The following is a 20218-nucleotide window of genomic DNA, read 5'->3' as shown; positions in this document are numbered from 1 at the left end:
TATGTTTGCGTATATATGCATCGAAAAGTAGCACGGGTTTTCATTACTAACACTAAGTGTAGACGGTATACCTTTCATATGGGTCACTGTCAATTGTTTCTTCTGAATCCGAATCTGCATAAGCAGGCCTGCGAAGGAAAAGCACGTAAAAATTATGTAGACGGTTATCCAAAAATAAATATGGACAATTACATTGTTTTTAAAAGCCAACTTCTCCCCTTATATGTATTGACACATTCAAAGTGATGCGGCACCAAGTTTTTTATTGCTGTATTTTTTAATGTAGAACAATGCACTTTTATATTTATGAACTCAAGTTTCCGACTGTGGTAGCCTCCTAATTTTAAAATAGAGTAAACATATACCAGGTATGTAAATAACATTTCAGATCGAGTAGAAAGGTAAGTAGCACATCTTTAATTAAAATGGTTGATTAAACAGGGCACGAATAAAGTGTAAGCCGATATATACCTTACGATCGGTTCAGCGCGCTTAATTGGTGTTGGAATGGGTAGTACCGATTTGTCTTTAGTGTGGATCGATGGAGGTGTGGAAGAACCAAAGGGCTTACAACCATCTCCATCTAGCAGGACATTCTTGCAGTTGAAGGATTCAAAATGGCCATGATCATAATATGTACACGAATAAAGCTGGAGGGTCTGAGTGCTGCCCACAAGAGAGTGTAAACAATTGGGCATTGTTGAAATGCTTCCATCAGCGTTCCTTACCATCACCGGAGTGAACTTATCCTGTATGTCAGTGGAATAAAGGTTGTAGGTGCGTGACAGGCCGGTCTTTGCTGTGAGAATACTATGAGCAGTGGTCTTTGTCAAGCGTTGGGCGGTGTCTTCAAAGCAGACAACGACAGCTTCGGCTGTTGAGTCAAAAACCTCGAGTTCTACCTTGAAACTGTGCAAGGTTTGTACTTTATTTTCAGTTATAAGCCTGCATGAGAATGGCTACAAATTAAGACAACTAAACATTTTTATAAACAAACCTTGCTCTGGGGAAGACAACCGGGTTTTCGCACCCATCACACCACATATCATTGTCTTTACGCAACACACCTTTCATGCAATTCCCACGGCCACATGTCAGCCTGAACCAATCTTGGCTATTGCGTATGCGTTTGACTTCAACACGACAGGTGAATTCAGCACTCTGCATGTAATACCAGCGTAACTATAAACTTTAACCATTTGATTAAAAAATGATAACCAATATTGTGCTTATCCAAAATGACATATCCTAAGTGTATATTACATTCTAATGCAAACCTTATTTGAGGTTAAACAAAATGGCCAACGTTTACATATGCTTGGTTCGCCACGGACTACGTACATAACTAATATTTAAATTACATTTTATGTTTTCAATAAATATTTATAAACGTGAATTCCGTATTAAAAAATATATTTCGGTATGTCGGTTATGAGGATTTTCAAACCATTTGATCCGTTGAAATGGGTTTAGGATAATTGCAAAAGAAACCAACTATAAAAAGAGATGAGATGAGATAAGATCCAGACATATTTGATTCATCCAGCTTTTTAGCATACTTGACTCAAAGGAGGTTTTATTATTTGATTATTTTTTTTGCTCAAATAGCCAAATTGAGTATATTATTTCTTATATAGTACTGGTTTGGCTTTTTAAGTGGTTAACCAAACCTGACCTGAATTAACTAAAATTGAATGCATGTACATAACTGATTAACTAAAAGAAAGTTTAACTGAATTCATTCATTATACATGTACATAATTGAAATTGATTTTAACTGATCCTAAACTCATTTCAACCGGATCGATTGGTTTGAAAATCCTCATAACCGACATTTTTGGTTATGGGTTCAGTTGGACTGCAGTGGCGGATCCTCATAAATATTTATAACTGTTAAAAAATATTTAACAAATTACGTAAGTTGGAATCGTGTCATACGTCCTACATAATATTATGTCTAGAGATTAGAGATATATTGTCTTTGACTCTTCGATTTTGATAAAGATACATAAGCTAAAATGAATATTCTATATATGCAATGTAGTTTGTAGGGGGCATACCATGTGATGCTTGTTTCTTCTACCGTGTGTCAAGATGGCTTCTAGTGTGGTCCATTTTTCAGAATACCCAGCAACAGAATCGTTCCTTGCCATGGCAAAACGTGTAGACAGAGTGGTTATAGGTTGTTGAGGAGAAGGTGGGTATGGGCTGCAATATGGGTAAAGATTTATAAAGCTATTTAGATGGTCTTTTGGAATGGGGAGCATTAATTAACACAAAATTAAATGATGATTGTTATGGGAAAATGATAAGTCACTAACTTTTATTAGAGTGAAACCGAGAAGTTAGCGGTTTGCATACAAAGGGACATAACAATTATAGGCACATTAATATAATAAAGTAGTATTAAAGACATCATTAAAGTTGTATTTAGGAAGGTAAACATCATTAAAATATCATTATAGCTGTATAACCTTTATGTAGACTATATATATGATAATATAACCTTTATGTAGACGCATTCTATGATGTTATTCGTCTTGACTAAAAAATTTTGCAATCACTAAACATTATGATGGAATTTTTAAATAAAAAATATAAGAGTATTATAAAGGTTATGTTCGCACAAAAATGAGGGGGGTTGCTTCTTGTCATACAATACTAAAAAAAATGATTTTGACCATTTTGCCCTTACTACTTTCTCATGTTGTAAGACCCAAAAGTGCAAAAAACTAATAGAACTTGGTAACAAAGCAACTCCACTTTTGGTCAACTCCAACTTGGCCCATTTGTAAGTTATTTATTTGGATATACCGAATTTGAGATAAAATATAAATTGAAATGAGCCTACGGTAGTCTAAAGGAAATACATTCACCTGCGAAGTGTAGACCTTTGTTGGTCAAATATGCCTAAAACATAATATGAGGTCTGAGTCCTTAAAAGGAGTTGATGTTCCGCATCGTGTAAAACTAAACCTGAAGTCCTGAACATCGTTTGCAACATATGGTTCCCAGCTTGATTCAAACCACTGATAGATTTCTACCGAGTATTCCTAAAATAATATATGGAAATTTAGCTTCCAAATCTTTTGAGTTAAGACTTTTATCTTGTTCCTAGAAGATTATTCTTAATTTACTACTGTTACTTTTAAGATTAAATTATTAGCTTCAGATAAAGTAAGATTAAGGTAGTTAAGGAATCAAGTAGCAATTGTGCTTGGTTTGGTAATGTCTATAACTGTATCTATACACTTGTTTTGATCATTTATCGACGAAACCTATTTTAGCTTTTGGTTTTTCTTATGTTTTCACGAATATCAAATTACTTTGGTTTAGTGAGTGTGTAATGTCAGCTCAAATGCCTCAAACAGGCCAAGAATGGCCCGAATTATAGGTAAATGGCTTGAAAAATCGCTTTATTCAAACACATTAGTTTCGTGTTCTAAACCAAGATGTTTGTGAGCCAACGAACCCAACCTGTTTTCACCCGTATTATAAATTAGTTGTTCTGACCCAAACCCTTTTCCACTAATTAATAACGCTACCTAACCCGCCCATTTTACCACATCTATATATGATAAAGACGATTACCACAGCGTAATTGATCCTGTAGATAGGAGGATCGTCAGCCTCGCCAACTCTGTGATGCTTAACATTGACTGCCTGTTTAAATATAAAACTTAAGATTCAGCACAGCTTGTAATGAAGAAGAAATACACTAAAACTAAACTTAAACCTAACTCACGTCGATAGCCAAAATCATAACCGACTTGTTCTAGCAAAATTGAAGCCTAATTTGTTATGCGTTTGAAAGGGTGCCACATCATGAACACCGCCATGATAATGGGGAGACAGCACCTACTAAGCAATCCTGGACCCGGTTTAGTGGTGTTACCTCTTTGTGCACCAGATCCTTGAGGCATTGTTGTCGATATTTTGATCTTCGACCGAGATACTTGAGGTATGTTTGTCGATATTTTGATGTTGGACCAGCTAATACAATATATGGGCCCCGTTTATTTGATTAGAGGAAAAAGTCATCATGGCTGGCTAAACAAACAAACAGCCACGTTAACATATTATGACTCTAAAACCATTTAAAACCAGGGAAAATATTACCAGCAAATATTCCAAATCTTAGCTAATCCATTTTGTCAACTGGTGGCAAGAAGCCTCTCATCCATCTGCAAATAGTTTGACAACTTAAGAAAACTTTAAAAAGTGACAATTTTTTGCCATTTTAAATCAGTAAAAAATCTACCATCTAATATTTCAGATCCTAGGTAAGCCATTTTGCGAACCGGTGTCAAGAACCCTCTGATCCATCTTCAAATAATTCGACTACTTAAGAAAAGTCTGAAGAGTGACAACTTTTTGACACTGCATGACAAACTAACCTGTCAGATGATTACTAATCCAAGCAGCGCATTACTTAATTATATTAGTAAGCTGGATATAACATTGTTGACCTAGTAACATATGGAGATGATATGAAGATGGTAAATACCCCAAAGTCAAAAAAGAAGTTTGATCGGTCAACCATAAACAATTCCAGAGCACTTCTTCTTAGGAGATATCTGTCACATCAGTAACCAAGAGATAAGTTTCAAGGCTTAACAATCTTTCTTCATAAAATAATGACACATAAACCAACACTTTGTTTTAAACACAATCATTATAAAAGTTGAAATAAATAAGCTATTCATGATTCATCTGACCTCCTGCTATATACTTGATGAAGAGAATTTGAAACATCTATCGCCAGCTTGTCCTAAAAGTTTTTGTACAGGGGAGGAATATAATTTAACCTATGAAACAATTACTCTGGTGGACTCGTTGGGTTCAGGTTGTTAAAAGTTTCTTTGTATACAATGTTTCTAGTATAATTTTTCATTCCACCGTCACCATCTTCAACGATAAGAATCCTTAAGCCCTCAGGTGTCGTAACCCTCGACATCGCGACATACAGTTGGCCATGACTGAACACAGGGCGGGGCAAGTAAAGACCAACTACCTTTAATGATTGGCCCTGGCTCTTGTTAATGGTCATTGCATAGCACGGTTTCACCGAAAACTGTCGCCTTTTCATAATGAAGGGCCATTTTGATTTTGTGGATGAGAGGGGGATCCTCGGGATGAAAGCAGTGTCCCCACGGTTTGAACCGGTTAGTATCCTAGCTTTGATTAAAAATTTCCCGAGGTCTGTGATAATAAGACTTGTACCATTACATAATCCTTGCGAGGGTTTGATGTTACGTAAAAGCATGATCGGGAGGCCTTCTTTTAGATGTAAAGCGTGAGGTGGCATACCTGAGAAAACAAAGAAATGCAAGAAGTCAGGTGGGTAGAGTTGTTCATGGGGTAACATGTCCACGGAAGCAGGTGCTGTACCTGAGAAAGTTAAAGAATTGAGAAACTCAGTTGGGTAGAGTTGTTCCTGTTCTAATATGTCCGTAGAAGCACGACATATTTCATCTGAGCTTTTGTAAGTCCGGGCAGGCCGTTTGAGTTGGGAAAACATGTACTCATTGATTTCGTCTGCATCTATATTACGTGGGGTCAGTATTGCCCTCTCACACAAATAATCATCATCATCTTGCTTTTCCATAAATGATGGGAATGCAGCGTTAACAATTGATTCAACTAGGGAACCACAGTTGTCAACAATGAACCTGTGGGGTATTTCTATCCAGGTCGGCTCATCTGCCCTGTCTTTGGATATTGCTGGTACGATGTCGTCGCCGATGTCTAATAGCCACTTGTTGAAACATTGTCTATCAGTGCCTAGCGTGCGTGTCGAGGTGTATTCGCTGACTCGCATGCTTTGGCTGAGTGTAAAGAGTTGACAACTTTTCCACAAAACAGATCTGTTGATGCATGCGTTAACCACATCTTGTCTTTTCCCCTTTGGGATGACCGGGAGAATTTGCCTAAAATCGCCACCGAGTAAGACAGGGATGCCGCCGAACACACGTTCCCTGTTTGTATAAACAACCAACCCCAAGATATCTCTGAGGGTTTTATCACGGGCTTCAAACGCGTATTTTTTCATCATGGGTGCCTCGTCCCAAATGATTAGCTTGACCTCTTGCAAAAGCTGTGCAAGCTGGGTATTTTGTTTGATGCCGCATGTGCTACCGTGCAACAATTCCAGAGGGATAGCGAAGCGACTATGAGCTGTCCGACCACCTGGTAAGAGTAGGGATGCTATACCTGAAGCAATATGTGAAGTGAAGTCAGTTCAATATGGTAATCGAATATGATAAGAATGGCGTGCGATGTGTATGAGTGACGAAAGTAAGCAACACACCGTGCATAACCACAAAATGTTGAGCTTAGCACCTACTTTGTTTACATAAATACACAAACAATACGGGCATAATAATTATGAACAGAATTCGTTTGTTACCTGAAGATGCAACGGCAAGGACAATCAGGCCCATAGATCTTAAGCGAGACAGGATGGTCTTGTATAGGAAAGTCTTGCCTATACCACCCGCTCCATATACGAAATGAAACCCGCCTTTTCGTGCTAAAACAGAGTCAATCACGATGTTGTATATAGTTTTTTGTTCCATATTGAGAGAAGCATACAACTGTTGGTGTTTGTCTGCCATTATTTTTGTATTGTAACTCAATTCTTCTCTGATAAGGCGGTTATCCATGGCATTTAGGAGCGAGGTATCTGCTTGGGGCATATCTGCGAAATCATGCAACGATTTGCCATTCTTTTCCAATAGTTCATCGAGTTCTACCAGACAGTAGTTCTTACGTTGCTCGTTTGATAGTTGTAACCTAGGGAACATGAAATGCTTACGTTTCTTGTACAAAATATCGTCGGACAATGTCTCCCGGTGCTTCTCCCACAGCTGGCCCAGGCTATTAACCTCACAAAACAACAACATGGTAACAAATAATTCCCGTAGCAGGGAACCGGACGCCCACATATGAGCTTCCGAGAGAGCGTCACTCCATTCTTTGTCATCATTTAGAAGGCCGTAGGCATAGCAGGCTTCTTTGAAGGTTTCATAAACAAACCCGTCGACAGTTTTTATCTCTTCAAAACTTCGTGGTCCTTTAACGACACCTAACAACATCCTTAGATAATATCGGGGGCCAGCTGCTGGATTGCAATACACGATCCGACCCAGAGTTGTCCGTTGAAACCGCCTTTTCCATACCTTGGTATCGTCATGCCATACATACTGCGTTGGTACCTCAGCGTATGTCAGCTCTCTGGCCATTGCATCTCTACTATTCAGGGCCAACCATTGGGTGAACATTGTCTCTCGTATCCCGTCACGGTTTAACAGGGCTGGCAAGTTGTCTGAGTCACGTAGTGTGAGTACATGTTGGTCAGGCAAATGAAAGGTCAGTTTCATGACAGATGGGAATGAGTAATGTATAGGGTACGCAAACATCCGCCAGACGGCCTCACATGCCGATAAATAACGGCAATCCATATAGTTCTTGATCTCATCAACCCTAATAATCTGTTTTGCACGCTTCTCATCGTCACTTCCAATGTTTTCTTGAACAATCATTGTAGCCCTGTCTGGGCCCTTGTTTAAGTATTTAAACAGGTACTTTATTGCCCGAGACCTATTACACCATTCAACGTTGATGTGGGATTCATATTTTAGTAGGAGGTAACGGTTGTATGGGACGACGAACCTGTTGTCAAGTTTAGTTTTGCCCTTAAGGAAGAAAATTTTGGAATTTCTTCTTCGATAAACCGGGTAGCCGTCTTCATCAATTGTCGTTTCTTGATAAAATGCCTTCGGAAAGTGTTTGAGGCATTTGCCGTCAGTTGTACACGGCGCACTGGGAGCGTCATTTCCACAGGGACCATGTAACATGTATTCTGTGACAGCTTTATAGCTGGCCGGATCGTCAGTTTCAGAGGGGATTTCTGCAGAAATCAGATCATCTATACCAGCAGGTGTCCGACACGTGGCTGAATGTTCAAGCCGGATAAGAAGGTGCGCGTGCGACAGACCCCGCTTTTGAAACTCAATCGTGTAGACGACTTTATATAAGCGGAGGGATAAAATATAAGGGAAAAGAAAACAGAGAAAAAATGATCACACAAAGAACCTAAGTATATGTAAAAAATGCTGGTAACAAAAGGAATAAATGAGTAAGTTACAAACTGTACCTGCTCTGCATTTGCCAAAGATTTGTTTCTTCATAATATCCTCAATCAATGAGTTCAACTTCATCTTAAAAACTCGGGATATGGTCTGAGGACGGTCATGGGATTTTTGGCCTCTTATGAGGGATACCATGTCTTCAATTTCCAGCCATTTTGGGTTTGCTGTAAATGTAACAAATAGGTCCGGGTTCCCAAAAGCACGGCACAGAGCCATTGCGTCCTGGTAGTTCTGTATCATATAGCGTGGGCCACCCGTAAAGGTTGCGGGCAAAACTATCCGTTGGCCGATAGCCTCAGCATTTGTGTCTCCACGCGTTACAGCGTCACATATGTTATGGTATAGTTCAACGCGTAATTCATTTTGGTTGTTTCGCATCTAACGCAGCCTTTGTTCTTCAACAGCCGCGTACGCATCAACCAGATATTGTTGAAGTAAACGACCGCCTCTTAGAACAGTGGTGCCTTCGTTGTTTCGATAATGAATTCTGTAGCAGTAATATTCCCTGGCCGTTACACATTGCCGTTTAGTTGCTCGTCTACCAGTGTTGTTATGATAACGTATGCGCTCGTGGAAGCCAGTCTCTCCGTAAGGGAATAACAATGGATATTGCAAAGGCATATATAGCTGGTGTACTTCTGATATTCTTTGCAACGCTCCGTTCTTTGTGTTGACAACAATATCGCGTGGTTCGGTGTGTTCCCCAAAGTCGTTTGTGATTAGAACAACAATTTCAGATACATTAGGGCGGTTGTATTGGGGGTTGTTTAGCACATGGCCAAGCAAGCGTAGCTGGCAGTCGTTCTGGTGATTCTGTTCACACCAATCGCGAGCCATACGAAATGCGTTAGCCACAGAGCTGTGATCGTCCAACATCCGAATGAGGGCTGCAACAATTGACTCGTCAACAGTGTCGCCAACATGGTCAGGGCCGAACAGAGCAGCTATACGGTTTTGGACTTCATTCTGGGTGTCAAAGAAATAAAGTTGAGCGTATCTTGGCTGCTCACCTTCAACGGGTAACATGGATCCTATTCGATGGTAGTTCTGACCGCTTATTCGGAAGGTGTATAAGCTCCTACCACTGTTGAGTGCATGGTCAATCTTTCCCCCAAATGAGGTGAAGCAAAACATACTGTTGTAGACTCTAATTTGCTCTCTGAATCTAGCCGTACACGGATCACTACAATCAAGCAACGACCGTAATGGTTCAGGAGCGTCAAGCAGGCGAGGCAGTAAAACTTTGCCATCCTGGCAGCACGAAGAGAAGGTTGTGCCGTCGGATGCTTTTGTATTCTTGTTTCGCTCCTCGTACCACATTACCGCGTTAAATTATGGCATGTGAAATTTGGACCGCCAAGGTTTTCATACTTTACGCACGCCCCTATAAGATATAGAAGGGAAAGTTATCAGAATACTCAGGATGAGAGTAGATAACCCAAGTAGCGGACTAACGTTGTTAAAAATAGATGATCAAGTGTGTGTGTGTGGGGGGGAGCGAGTTGTGTATAACCTGTCGATGCAAACGCTGCCCTTCGTGGGGTTCTGATACGAATGTCTGTTAACATAATTAGTGTTGACCACGTTATCTTTTGTTCGGTATGTTGCGGGACGACGAAGCTATGTTTTCCTGAGAATGTTGTTGAAGGCAGGAGCTACTGGCTGGGGAAAACCACTTCTCTATGACAATGATAAAAGCGTAGTAGAAAATAATGTAGCCGATAGTACATACCTGCCGGCGAGACAGCGCGATCCTGTGTTGCCGGCGAGTGAACCAAAGGTCGCTCCTGTGTCTTGTCGTTTTGTATAACGTGTTTACCTGTAACATAGGTGCGGCATAACGGTTATGTTATAGGCATAATAGGGATACCAATTAATATAATGTGGTGAACATCAAAAAGTTGCATGGCCACACTGCGGTCGGTGGGACAATGCATATGAAAGTTGGGGATGACCTTTTAATTTTTCCTGGCTAGACATTTCAGTTGTCGCTTTAGTAGTTTCTGTAATAATTGATGGTTGTAGTGTGGTGTAACCTGAGTCAAAATCAGAAAGGATGATTAAGAAAAAAACAACAAACAATAAACCATCAGAATCAAGTACCAAGCACGAAAGCAAGTCCAAAGGTCTTGTGATCTAGCGGGAGCAAGCGACATGTGTATGGTTTCTTATAAGTGTGCAATCTAAAGTTTTGTACCTCTGTCAATACCGGGCTTATTGAGGAGCGATAAACCGCAAACATACTGTACCAACCCATTTGGCAGAACACGCGAATATGAGCGGAAGGCGAAAGAATCTGCAGGCATCATAAAGGGGTGCATGGGCAGATGTATGCTGTGTCTAATGTCATATACCATATCAACCTAAAAACATCGTTTAAGGATAATCGGTACGGGCAAACTAAGTGCATATATAGAAAGGAAAAGGGGTACAATATAGAGCAAATACTCACATGATCTGGGTTACACGAAGGTGGATCTTCAGATGGTGACAGGACATGACCCTGGATGTATAGTAACACCGCCAACAAATAGGTGTTAATAAGCTTACCAGATTTGACAAACAATATTGCCCGATACTCACATGTCCGGTGTTTATAAAGACCAAGGCTGGCGTAAAATTTATTATGTAATCATATCTTGGAAAACAATATTGCCCGATAGAACATTATTTTTATTGGTTTCTTAACCTTGTTTATTTAAAATACTCATTACGTTTATTGTCCAATAAAGTTTGTTCTTTTTTCCTGTTTTTTTAAGCCGTGTATTTAAAATACATATTAAAATTTATACATAGATATGCATATATATGTATATATAGGAAGACATACATAAATAACAACAACAACAACAACAACAACAACAACAACAACAACAACAACAACAACAACAACAACAACAACAACAACAACAACAACAACAATAATAATAATAATAATAATAATAATAATAATAATAATAATAATAATAATAATGACAATCGTAACATACTAGTTCAATTTAACATACTAACGGCTGCGAACGGGCAGTAAACACAGTGGTTAACTGCTGTGGTTGCAGCCGGTTATTCGCTGCGTTTACGGCTTGTTCGCAGCTGTTATACGGCCGTAAACACAGCCGTTTAACGGCTGCGAACAGGCCGTAAACGCACATAATCCATTTAGTAAAGCAGTAATGATGAATTGATGATGATAGAGATTCCTAAAAAGTCACTTTTAGAGGACAGTTGGGAAAAGGTGTGGGCTGTAAGAAGTAGAAAGGTGTTTGGAACAACCAACCAAAAAAAAATCAAGCCTTTGGCCTTGTAATGCAAGTTGTGTTGTGCTCCTCAAAGTGATCGAAAGCTATAAAATAAACAAAACAAAAAACTGGAGATGTACATAAATACCAGTCGACAGCTCGGTGATCCACCAGATGATACAACTCCATCTTCATTAATGCGATTTTGAACATTGGAAAATTACACCAATGCTACGGCTGCAAACGCAACTGTGTTCGCAACCGGTTATTCACTGCGTTTACGGCTTGTTCGTAGGTGTCATACGGCCGTAAACGCAGCAGTTTAACGGCTGTGATCAGGACGCAAACGCATTGGTTAACTTTTGCGTTTGCAGCCGTCAAACCGCTTCGTTTATGGGCCATTCGCAGCCGTTATACGGCCGTAAACGCAGTCGTTATACGACCATAAACGAAGCCGTTATACGGTCGTAAACGCCGACGTTTAACGAATGCAAACAGGCCTGAAAACAAAATTCAAATTAGCACGTTGTTGTTTTGTATTTGCGAGTCACGGAATACACTTTTCGCTATTTCGAGGTTCTCAATGTTCACTATTGGTCAAATTTTCTTACCAAGTAATATAGTTCTTGTTGCTTCAATTTCTTTTCATGGTTCGTAAGGGTTTTAATGTGGACGTACGTTAATTAAGCGGATGTCCAATGATGATTTTTGGGGATTTGTTTATTAATGTAATGGAGTATTTAGCATTTTTCGATAAGCGTTTAGGGGGGCCTTTGTTAACCGTGTCTGCAAATGGCTGTTCATAGATGTTACTCTATTACACACTCCTCTCTAACGAAGCATTCCGGGGCACCTAGGAAAACATGTTTACACCCGTTTATAAGGTAGAAAACGTAATAAAAAACTAGCAACACAGGAAAAAATCAAGCGCAACTGATAATACCAGAAATCAAGTATGTAATCAAAGAGGAAATAAAAACAGTCTGGGATTGCCACCACTCGTAGGTGGGGGTACATTATGAGCATGCAAAATAAAGAAAACCAACAAATACTTAAGCGGGCAAGATGATCACGTGGTGAGCGAAGGAATGTCAATGGGAAGCCTTTTTACCATCATCAATATCATCAATCACACCAGTAAGATCCATATGACCGAGAGTCATCCCTTCAGTATCGTCATCCGAGTCTTCCACACAACTGCACACAATAATTACAAAACATGTATTGGTACACAATTCAAATGGTAGAGTAGACGTCAGGTGAGCAAAATTTACAAATGTACAACTTTCGAAGCTTGCGTGCAGCCTTAGGAAACGGGTATGGACCAGGTGCAGAACGTTTCAGCGGATCTGTTGAACTTGCACGCACAGATGGCGTGTTTGGACAAACGTCGTTATCTGCGCAGTCTGAAGCAGGACTAACAATCTTTGCGCAGTTGAAGCTCTCATACTCGCCAAAATGATAGTATGTATGGCTCTTAATCTCAAACGTGTGTTTAGTTCTGATAAGGGACTGAAGGGCAGAGGGTAGTATCGGCGCATCGACAGAGGTATCCTGCACAAATCATAAAGGTTACTGTAGCGATTCACACATGTGACAACTCGAGTTTCCAAGATTTCCATCTTCGCATTAATTGCGCACTAATTGTTTAAGCTGTTTGTTAACACTACTTGTTTGTTTCACAACTGTACACGTTCGTAAATTGTTAAATTGTATTGCGCTTGTTATATTATATATATATATGGTGTGCCTTATAAGTGTGTATGTTGATAACATGTTTGGTATATTCAGTATAAAACAAAATGGAATTATGTTGATATGTGTTCCGTGTATTAGTATATGTTTGAGTGTAATCTGGAGTGAATGTGTAACTTTTGCCAAACAAAACCCCCACTCGAAACCCCCCCCCCCTCACGAAAACACCCCATGTGTTTTCATCTAGCAAGGGGCCAAAGAAAACAGAAGTGGGCTTCTGGCCCAGTAATGATTGAATAAAAAGAATTTGTGTTAACTTCGTGCACGAGATCGATAAGTGGCAAACCCTAATCACATCTCTTCTCTCTCGCGTTTGCTTTGAACCTGACGGCCATCCTCTCTCCTTCGAAGCCCGACTCCCCTTTGCTCGATCACTCGTGGTTTCGGTTAGTGATTTACACGTTTAGTTACTTAGTTCTTGATGTCGATATGCTTGGTTAATTGGTTATGTAATTGTATGCGGAACATGATATTGATTAGGGTTGAGAAATTAGATGCTTTGAATTGTGAGTTTTGCGGTGACTCGTGATTGATATGTATATTATCTACGAACTGTTTTGTATATTGGATGATTTGATCAAAAGTATGTGTCTGTTAATGAAGGATATGCTGATTGAATTATGATCTTGGTCTCATAATGATTTGGTAGTTTATATGTTATATATATCGATGATTTGATTTAATGGTTTTTGTCGAAAATTGATCATGCACTGTAAGTGATGATTAGGGTATTTGTTAACTGCTGTGATGATGATGATTATTGTTGAGGTTCAACGAAAACACTCCCCCTTGCAATGAAAACACACCTCAACGAAATCCAAAGGGATTTCGTCACCCATGTGTTTTCGGCCCAAGTAAGGGATTTCGGCTCATAGGTGTTTTCGTCACCTTTATGCCCAACGAAAACCCATAGGGTTTTCGGCCCAAAGTGTTTTCGGCCAAGGGATTTCGGGCCCAAGTGTTTTCGCCACAAGGTTGTTTTCGGCCCAACTGTTATGTCTGTCAAGTGGTCGAACCTATTAACTGGGCCAAGTTATTAACTCAATTAACTTTATCAACTCCGTTAGACTCATGTATGATACTCTGTTAAGTGGGTACTCTTGTTTAACTCTGTTAGTTAATTCTGTTAGTTAACTAACAGTGTTTGTTTATTATTTCGGTTACGTATGTAAACCTTGTTGAGTTGCTAACTTCGTTAAGACTGTTAACACTTTCAAGTAGGTTAATGAATAATCAAGTTAGTAAAAACTATGATGGACATTTATGTGAAAGATGGATTTGCATGAATTGGATTAACTGCTTACATGATACAAGATGCTAACTGCTGGGCACACTTTGTGATAATACTGATTGTACGTGAAACTTTACGAACTTGAACTGATTGAGTATACATGCACACTATAGGACTTGACTGATTGATTGTGAGCACATAACTTAGCATACCGAGCAAACCAAGGTGAGTTCACACAGCCAAGGCATGGGGTTCCCGGGTGGGAATGGGATTGGATGACTTATTGCATATACTCAGATGATAAAACCCAACGATAAGATATGGCTAGACTAGTAACACTTATTGAACTGATCTTCGCACACCTTCCAAGGGTTGGCCGCGATATTATGACTGACTTCGCACACCTGCCTTAGGAAGGCCGCGAACTAAATTTACTAATCTTCGCACACCTGCCTGGGAGGCCGCGATACACATAAACCTAGACTAGAACAATTGGGAAAAAACATCCCCTAATCTTCGCATACCTGCCTGGGAGGCCGCGATGGAAACCAAAACGATACATGACATAACAAACGAACATACTACTACTCACACTATACTATTACTGAACTATTAACTGTGAACTCGCTCAACTAGTTGTTGACTCTCTGCTGCATGCCTTGCAGGACCTTAGGTACTTATGGAGCTTGCACTTGGAAGGAGCAGGTCGTTGTGGAACATGGATCATGGATGCCATGTTAAAATGTTTAAACAATCAACCTTAATATTGCTTTGGGTTTACATTTACATACTTTGGATTTTCATTATTACGCTTCCGCTATTGATACTATGTTTGGTTTGGAACATCAATTGTATTGAATTGGGTTTTACGAACTATCTTATTTATATTATGCTATGTTCAATATGATTGATGGCTTGATCCTGGTCATGTCACGCCTCCAAGCGGTGGAACTCCGCGTGTGGATTTTGGGGGTGTGACAACACATGCCCCAGATATAACCATACACCATGAAACTCACATACTTGTAGTTGTTCTTCCACCAGAGATTTTGCAGTCCTTTTAACCAGCTGTTCAGCGATTTCATCAAAAAGGACAACAACGGTGTTCATGGTTCCGTCGGTAATATCCACCTGAATTCGAAACCTATCATGCCATAGCATCCCAACAATAACGGTAACGCAGGTCATAGATCTTTCGAATGGCAACAAAGGCGTAATATAAATCGAATCGGGCAATAAAAAACGTAGTGTAAAAGGTGAAGGGCAGAACGATACAAATAGATGACTGTAAAAGAAACCAACTGGGTTCTAAGAGGTTGCAGTATATACCTTGTCCTCCGATATTCAACCTTGGATTTGCACGCCTTGCAAATGAAGTACCCATCCTCTCGGGTGAGGCCCTTACGACACTTGCTGCCAGAGCACGTGAAAATATACCAGCTGTTTTTTGTTCTGATGGATGTAATCTCGGCTTTGTTCCTCAAAAGGACGGCCTACATGGAAGACAAAAAAAGGGCCAGTTAAGTGGGATAGTGGAGTCTTTGAGGAAAATGATGGTCTGTCGGTGGCTTCCTCTACTACAGGCCCCCGCAGGCAGGCCATGCACGTGTGGCTATAAGTCTTCTTATATGGTTATAACCGAACCATTTGTAGTGAGATGAGTAGGGACTGTCGACTCTTTCTCATCCTGACAGGCACCCAATTTAGAGCGAGGTGGGCCAAGTGACATCAGAATCTGCGTCGTTGGCAGGAGTACAAATTAAAGAATTAGACCCTAAACCTATAAACGTAGTCGCTAATCATTTTAGTATTATGTTCCTTATGCATGCGGGTTTACGTGATTTCGCACCACGGTAAAGTGTTTAGAAAATCGGTTAAAAATTTCAAAGTAGCTCCCTATAGGATGTGGGTTGTTTATGTATAAACCGTTACAGATATTGATATTAAAATGTGTGCATCAATTAAGGTTTCATCTTTCTATTTCCTCCGACGATTTCATTAACCCTTTCTCTCCATTTCTTGTTATTTGTGGCGTTTGCAGCCAACTTTGAGCATTTACAAAGGCTTCCTAACAGCAACACTCGGTTATGGCCAACTAACGCGTGCATGAAGTTCGTAGGCGTCATAATAACGCATTATTTGTTATTAAAATGGGGGGGGGGCTGCGCGTTCAGCTTAAAATGCTTATCTCAAATTTCACAAATAAAGCTGATTTTCTACATAAGTTACTATTAGAATGAAGCATTATTGGGGACAACTTAAGGGAATTTTAAAAATCGGGTATATGGTTAGGCAAGTGGGTTTATATTTCGGTTAATCAGCCCTGGTATCTATGTCCATCCAATTAGGGGTGAGCAAATATAGGTCCGGACCGAAAAGAACCGATAACCGAACCGATATTGTACCTACCCCGACTCGAACCTAGGCATGTCGCTCTCTTGGTCGGTTCTGATTTTCAGTTTGTAATCGGGTCGGGTCGGGTCGGTTCCGGGTAGGTTTCACTTGAAAACCCGACCTTGGAATTGGAACCGATTTTAATAATAACCAAGCAGATTAATCATTGGGCTTAGGCCCAATACCGAATGAATGATTAAAACATATGCAGCCAGAACGTAACTTTATACTTTAGAATAGAGATGAAGCAAGCAAGAGAAGACATATGATTAAAAGAACTTTATACTTCAGTCCAGGAGGTAGGTTTCAGTCCGAAAGAGATATTTTTCATTTTACGGGAGTTAGCCATTGCTGGAAAAAGTTACGGGTCAGTCCAACTATGGAAAAAAGATATTTTAGCCCCGTCATTCATTACTGGAGATAGTCCCGTAACTCCTAGAAAAAGTTACTGGATTGAGATAACCACTAATGAATGACCTTCAGATATTGTTGCAACTCTGAGTTCTTTGTACTTCCGCAAGAGAACAAAGGCTCCAGGAGGGAATGTATAGACTACAGTGAATGCGACTTCATGTTCACATGTCAAACTTCATATTTTAGCCTATATAATAAAGGTTTACAAAACATAAAAGTCGGGTCGGTTCTGTACCCGAATACCGACAAACCCGACTCATAAGAGAACCGGAACCTATCTCATATTATAGGGTATCATATCGGGTACTTATTTCATGGCTGATCGGGTATCGGGTCGGGTCGGGTATTCTTCGGGTCGGGTCGGGTACCCATGACATTCCCATGCTCGAATATGCGTACCGAATGGTTTGGGCTTTACGCATTCCCTTCATCACTTAGCAATGAAAAAAAAATAAATATAAGACAACACTATACTATAATACAAATATACAATGATATTATTTTTCAAATGGTAACGGGTAAATTTTTACGCCAAAAAAAAATAATAATAATGCATTATTGGTGGTTAAAAAATAATAAACTGTGATATCTGTATATCAATGGATTAGATATTCTGATCATTCTAACTAAATATTTAATCTTAATGCAAACATTAACTATTGATGGGTAAATCTTTTTTTTTTTTTTTTTGCTATGGTAGCAAGGTGGGCTGTTTCGCATGCTTTACTGGCGGTTAACTTATCTATTTAAATGCTTATATACAGAGAGTGTTGTTTTTTACCTAGGTAGCAACAGGCCTAAGTAGGGCTGAGCATTTTACAGGTACCGGACCGTCCCGAGATTTGATCGAACCGACCCGATACCCGATGACGACAAAAAAAGTGGAATCGAATCTTGTACCCTATATCATAGTCGGGTATCGGTTCTTACCATGTTCGGGCCTGTCGGTTCCAAGGTAATACCCGAACCCAAAGTACACGGTTGATATAGTTTGCATATCTGTTGTAGTACCAGCTAATTACATGAAACTGTTATACAAATTACAAAATCCTCTTGGAATAAGCAGCCATATTTCATTCGATTACATGAAACTGTTGCACAGTTACAATCCATCCCAATTCAAAGTTACAGTCAAATGCTCAGCAATAATTCATCCGATTTCCTTGGATTCAATACTGAATTACTGATTTATCCACTGTATGAAATTCATTTACTGTCAAATTCTCAGCCCTATCATCAATTTCAGAATCTTAGTTGGCAGAACTCATGAGGTAAGATTAATGTTGATTTTCGAATGAAATTGTTCTGATATATCTTACTTACTGTTTGTTATATTTCAAAGTAGGCCAACTTATGATGATGGGATTTGGCCCAGATTAGTTGTTTGTATAGACTCAATATATTTATCTCGGTTCTATCAGGTTTGGCTTCGGTTCTTTGTTGTTCGCCACCCGTTCTGACCCGATACCCGGGACACTTGATTTACAGGAACCGAACAAATACCCTATACACTATATTAGGGTCGGTTGTGGGTACCTTTTGATTCGGTTCTCGGATCTAATCGGGTCGGACCTATTTATGCTCACCCCTAGGCCTAAGTGTGGTCTAAGGTGTAAAGTAAGTTAGTAGCGTACCTTCTTTTTATTATTGTCGCCACACACCTTGTCCAAAAGCTCACTTAGGGTGCCAACACAGGTTACATCCTCGGTAATTGGCTCGCTAGTACCGTCGACGGCAACACAGCTGGGAAACGCATACAAATAGTCAGGCAAAGCACAGAACAGTGCAACATAGGAAAGCAGAGGGTAGTTAGTTGAGGGTATAATGATACCTGATGGATGCCCTGAAAGACTGGAGCACAGGTATCTCGTCTGAATCGATGAGCACAGTCGATGTTGAGCTGGACAAACACAGGGTGCCTGCGCCAGGCAACGGAAAAGTTAAAACTATATAACAACTTCAATGGTAAGCAGACATGTAACGGGGAACAAATGTACCGAGGTAGAACTTCGCGCTCATGGAAGTCAAGATAAGAGAGTAAATGGGTGGGTTCTCGCTCTTCCTCTTAATCATAACATCACCAAGGTGGCCCCACAGTGTCACTCTGACTTGGCGCTTGCTGCAAAACACCAATTAGAATAAAAGCATCAGTTGTCACGTAGGGAGAGAAGGTTGCGTAAGCAATAGGAACGTGTTACTAACCGTTCATTGGTTAGACTGAATTCGACTGTGCGTGAGCCCGAAGCGTTTACAAATGGCGCACCAACCTCAGTAACATATCCAATGACATCTGAAATGGAATGAGAGAAAGAGTCATTATGGTAACGTCTCCATTTATTAACTCTGCTGTTATAAATAAACGTGCACGCGCCACTACCCATTTTGGATACATAAAATCCTTTATCAATAACCAATCTGGGTATATATGAACTGATTATTTTCACTCAAATATATATTCAATTATTTTAAATTATTTGCAATTCTGATTTACTAATTCTTGTTATTCGGCAGCTATTTTTCTTTTCAATAAACCCGGTGGCCCGCCTTTTGAATCATATCATGAATTATTTTAAAAACACGTAGCATATTGATGATATGAACCGGTAACATCTAAGTGTAATAACTGTGTCGTGTCTATAATCTCCTTTCCTATTAATATTTTAACGTCAAATACTAGGTGGGGTATAGGAAGCATACCAACGAAGTACTTGTTTTCGGTTGGTTGGAGATTCTCAAACGCCGTAAGCAGGAAAGGGTAGCGTTCAAAACGGCGGCCGTCATCATCAACACGCTTCACAGTTGTCGAGCCATGCAACCTTCACGGGTTTATCATTAAGGGTTTTGCTTTAGGGTTTAGTTTTAGCTTTAGGGTTTAGCATTAGGGTTTAGCTTTAGGGTTTAGAATTAGGGTTTAGCTTTTGGGTTTAGCATTAGGGTTTAGCTTTAACTTTTGGGTTTAGCTTTATCTTTAGGGTTTAGCATTAAGGGTTTAGCTTTAGGGTTTAGTTTTAGCTTTAGGGTTTAGAATTAGG

The 20218-nt window shown here is 39.8% G+C and overlaps 2 protein-coding genes across 2 annotated transcripts; both read right to left on the bottom strand.

Annotated features, from left to right (window-relative positions):
* Nucleotides 1-4819: 4819 nt before the first annotated feature.
* On the bottom strand, nucleotides 4820-8531 carry LOC110875797. The gene is made up of 3 exons (XM_022124000.1): nucleotides 8159-8531; nucleotides 6410-8029; nucleotides 4820-6213 (listed from the first exon to the last, which is right to left on the bottom strand). The coding sequence occupies exons 1-3, from the start codon at nucleotides 8529-8531 to the stop codon at nucleotides 4820-4822; spliced, it is 3387 nt and encodes a 1128-aa protein (XP_021979692.1).
* A 3952-nt stretch (nucleotides 8532-12483) lies between these two features.
* On the bottom strand, nucleotides 12484-19567 carry LOC110875798. Its single transcript, XM_022124001.2, has 8 exons — nucleotides 19389-19567; nucleotides 19184-19305; nucleotides 19018-19105; nucleotides 18821-18929; nucleotides 15708-15871; nucleotides 15402-15522; nucleotides 12675-12946; nucleotides 12484-12589 (listed from the first exon to the last, which is right to left on the bottom strand). The coding sequence occupies exons 1-8, from the start codon at nucleotides 19565-19567 to the stop codon at nucleotides 12484-12486; spliced, it is 1161 nt and encodes a 386-aa protein (XP_021979693.2).
* Between the last annotated feature and the right edge of the window lie 651 nt (nucleotides 19568-20218).

The sequence above is a fragment of the Helianthus annuus genome, chromosome 9 (genome assembly GCF_002127325.2).
Source record: "Helianthus annuus cultivar XRQ/B chromosome 9, HanXRQr2.0-SUNRISE, whole genome shotgun sequence".
Taxonomy (NCBI): Eukaryota; Viridiplantae; Streptophyta; class Magnoliopsida; order Asterales; family Asteraceae; genus Helianthus; species Helianthus annuus.
The sequence above is the reverse complement of the archived record's forward strand: the minus strand, read 5'-3'. Positions and strand labels throughout refer to the sequence as shown.

Bases quoted from the DNA above. Each gene is read 5' to 3' on its own strand.
- LOC110875798 (XM_022124001.2), bottom strand. From the start codon at position 19,567: ATGGGTAGTGGCGCGTGCACGTTTATTTATAACAGCAGAGTTAATAAA. The intron at 19,306-19,388 runs GTTAGTAACACG...GGTGTTTTGCAG, and splicing joins TTCAGTCTAACCAATGAACG to CAAGCGCCAAGTCAGAGTGA. The intron at 12,590-12,674 runs GTACATTTGTAA...TATTGTGTGCAG, and splicing joins GCACGCAAGCTTCGAAAGTT to TTGTGTGGAAGACTCGGATG.
- LOC110875797 (XM_022124000.1), bottom strand. From the start codon at position 8,531: ATGCGAAACAACCAAAATGAATTACGCGTTGAACTATACCATAACATA. The intron at 8,030-8,158 runs GTACAGTTTGTA...GCTTATATAAAG, and splicing joins CTTTGGCAAATGCAGAGCAG to TCGTCTACACGATTGAGTTT. The intron at 6,214-6,409 runs GTAACAAACGAA...ATATTGCTTCAG, and splicing joins CCTTGCCGTTGCATCTTCAG to GTATAGCATCCCTACTCTTA.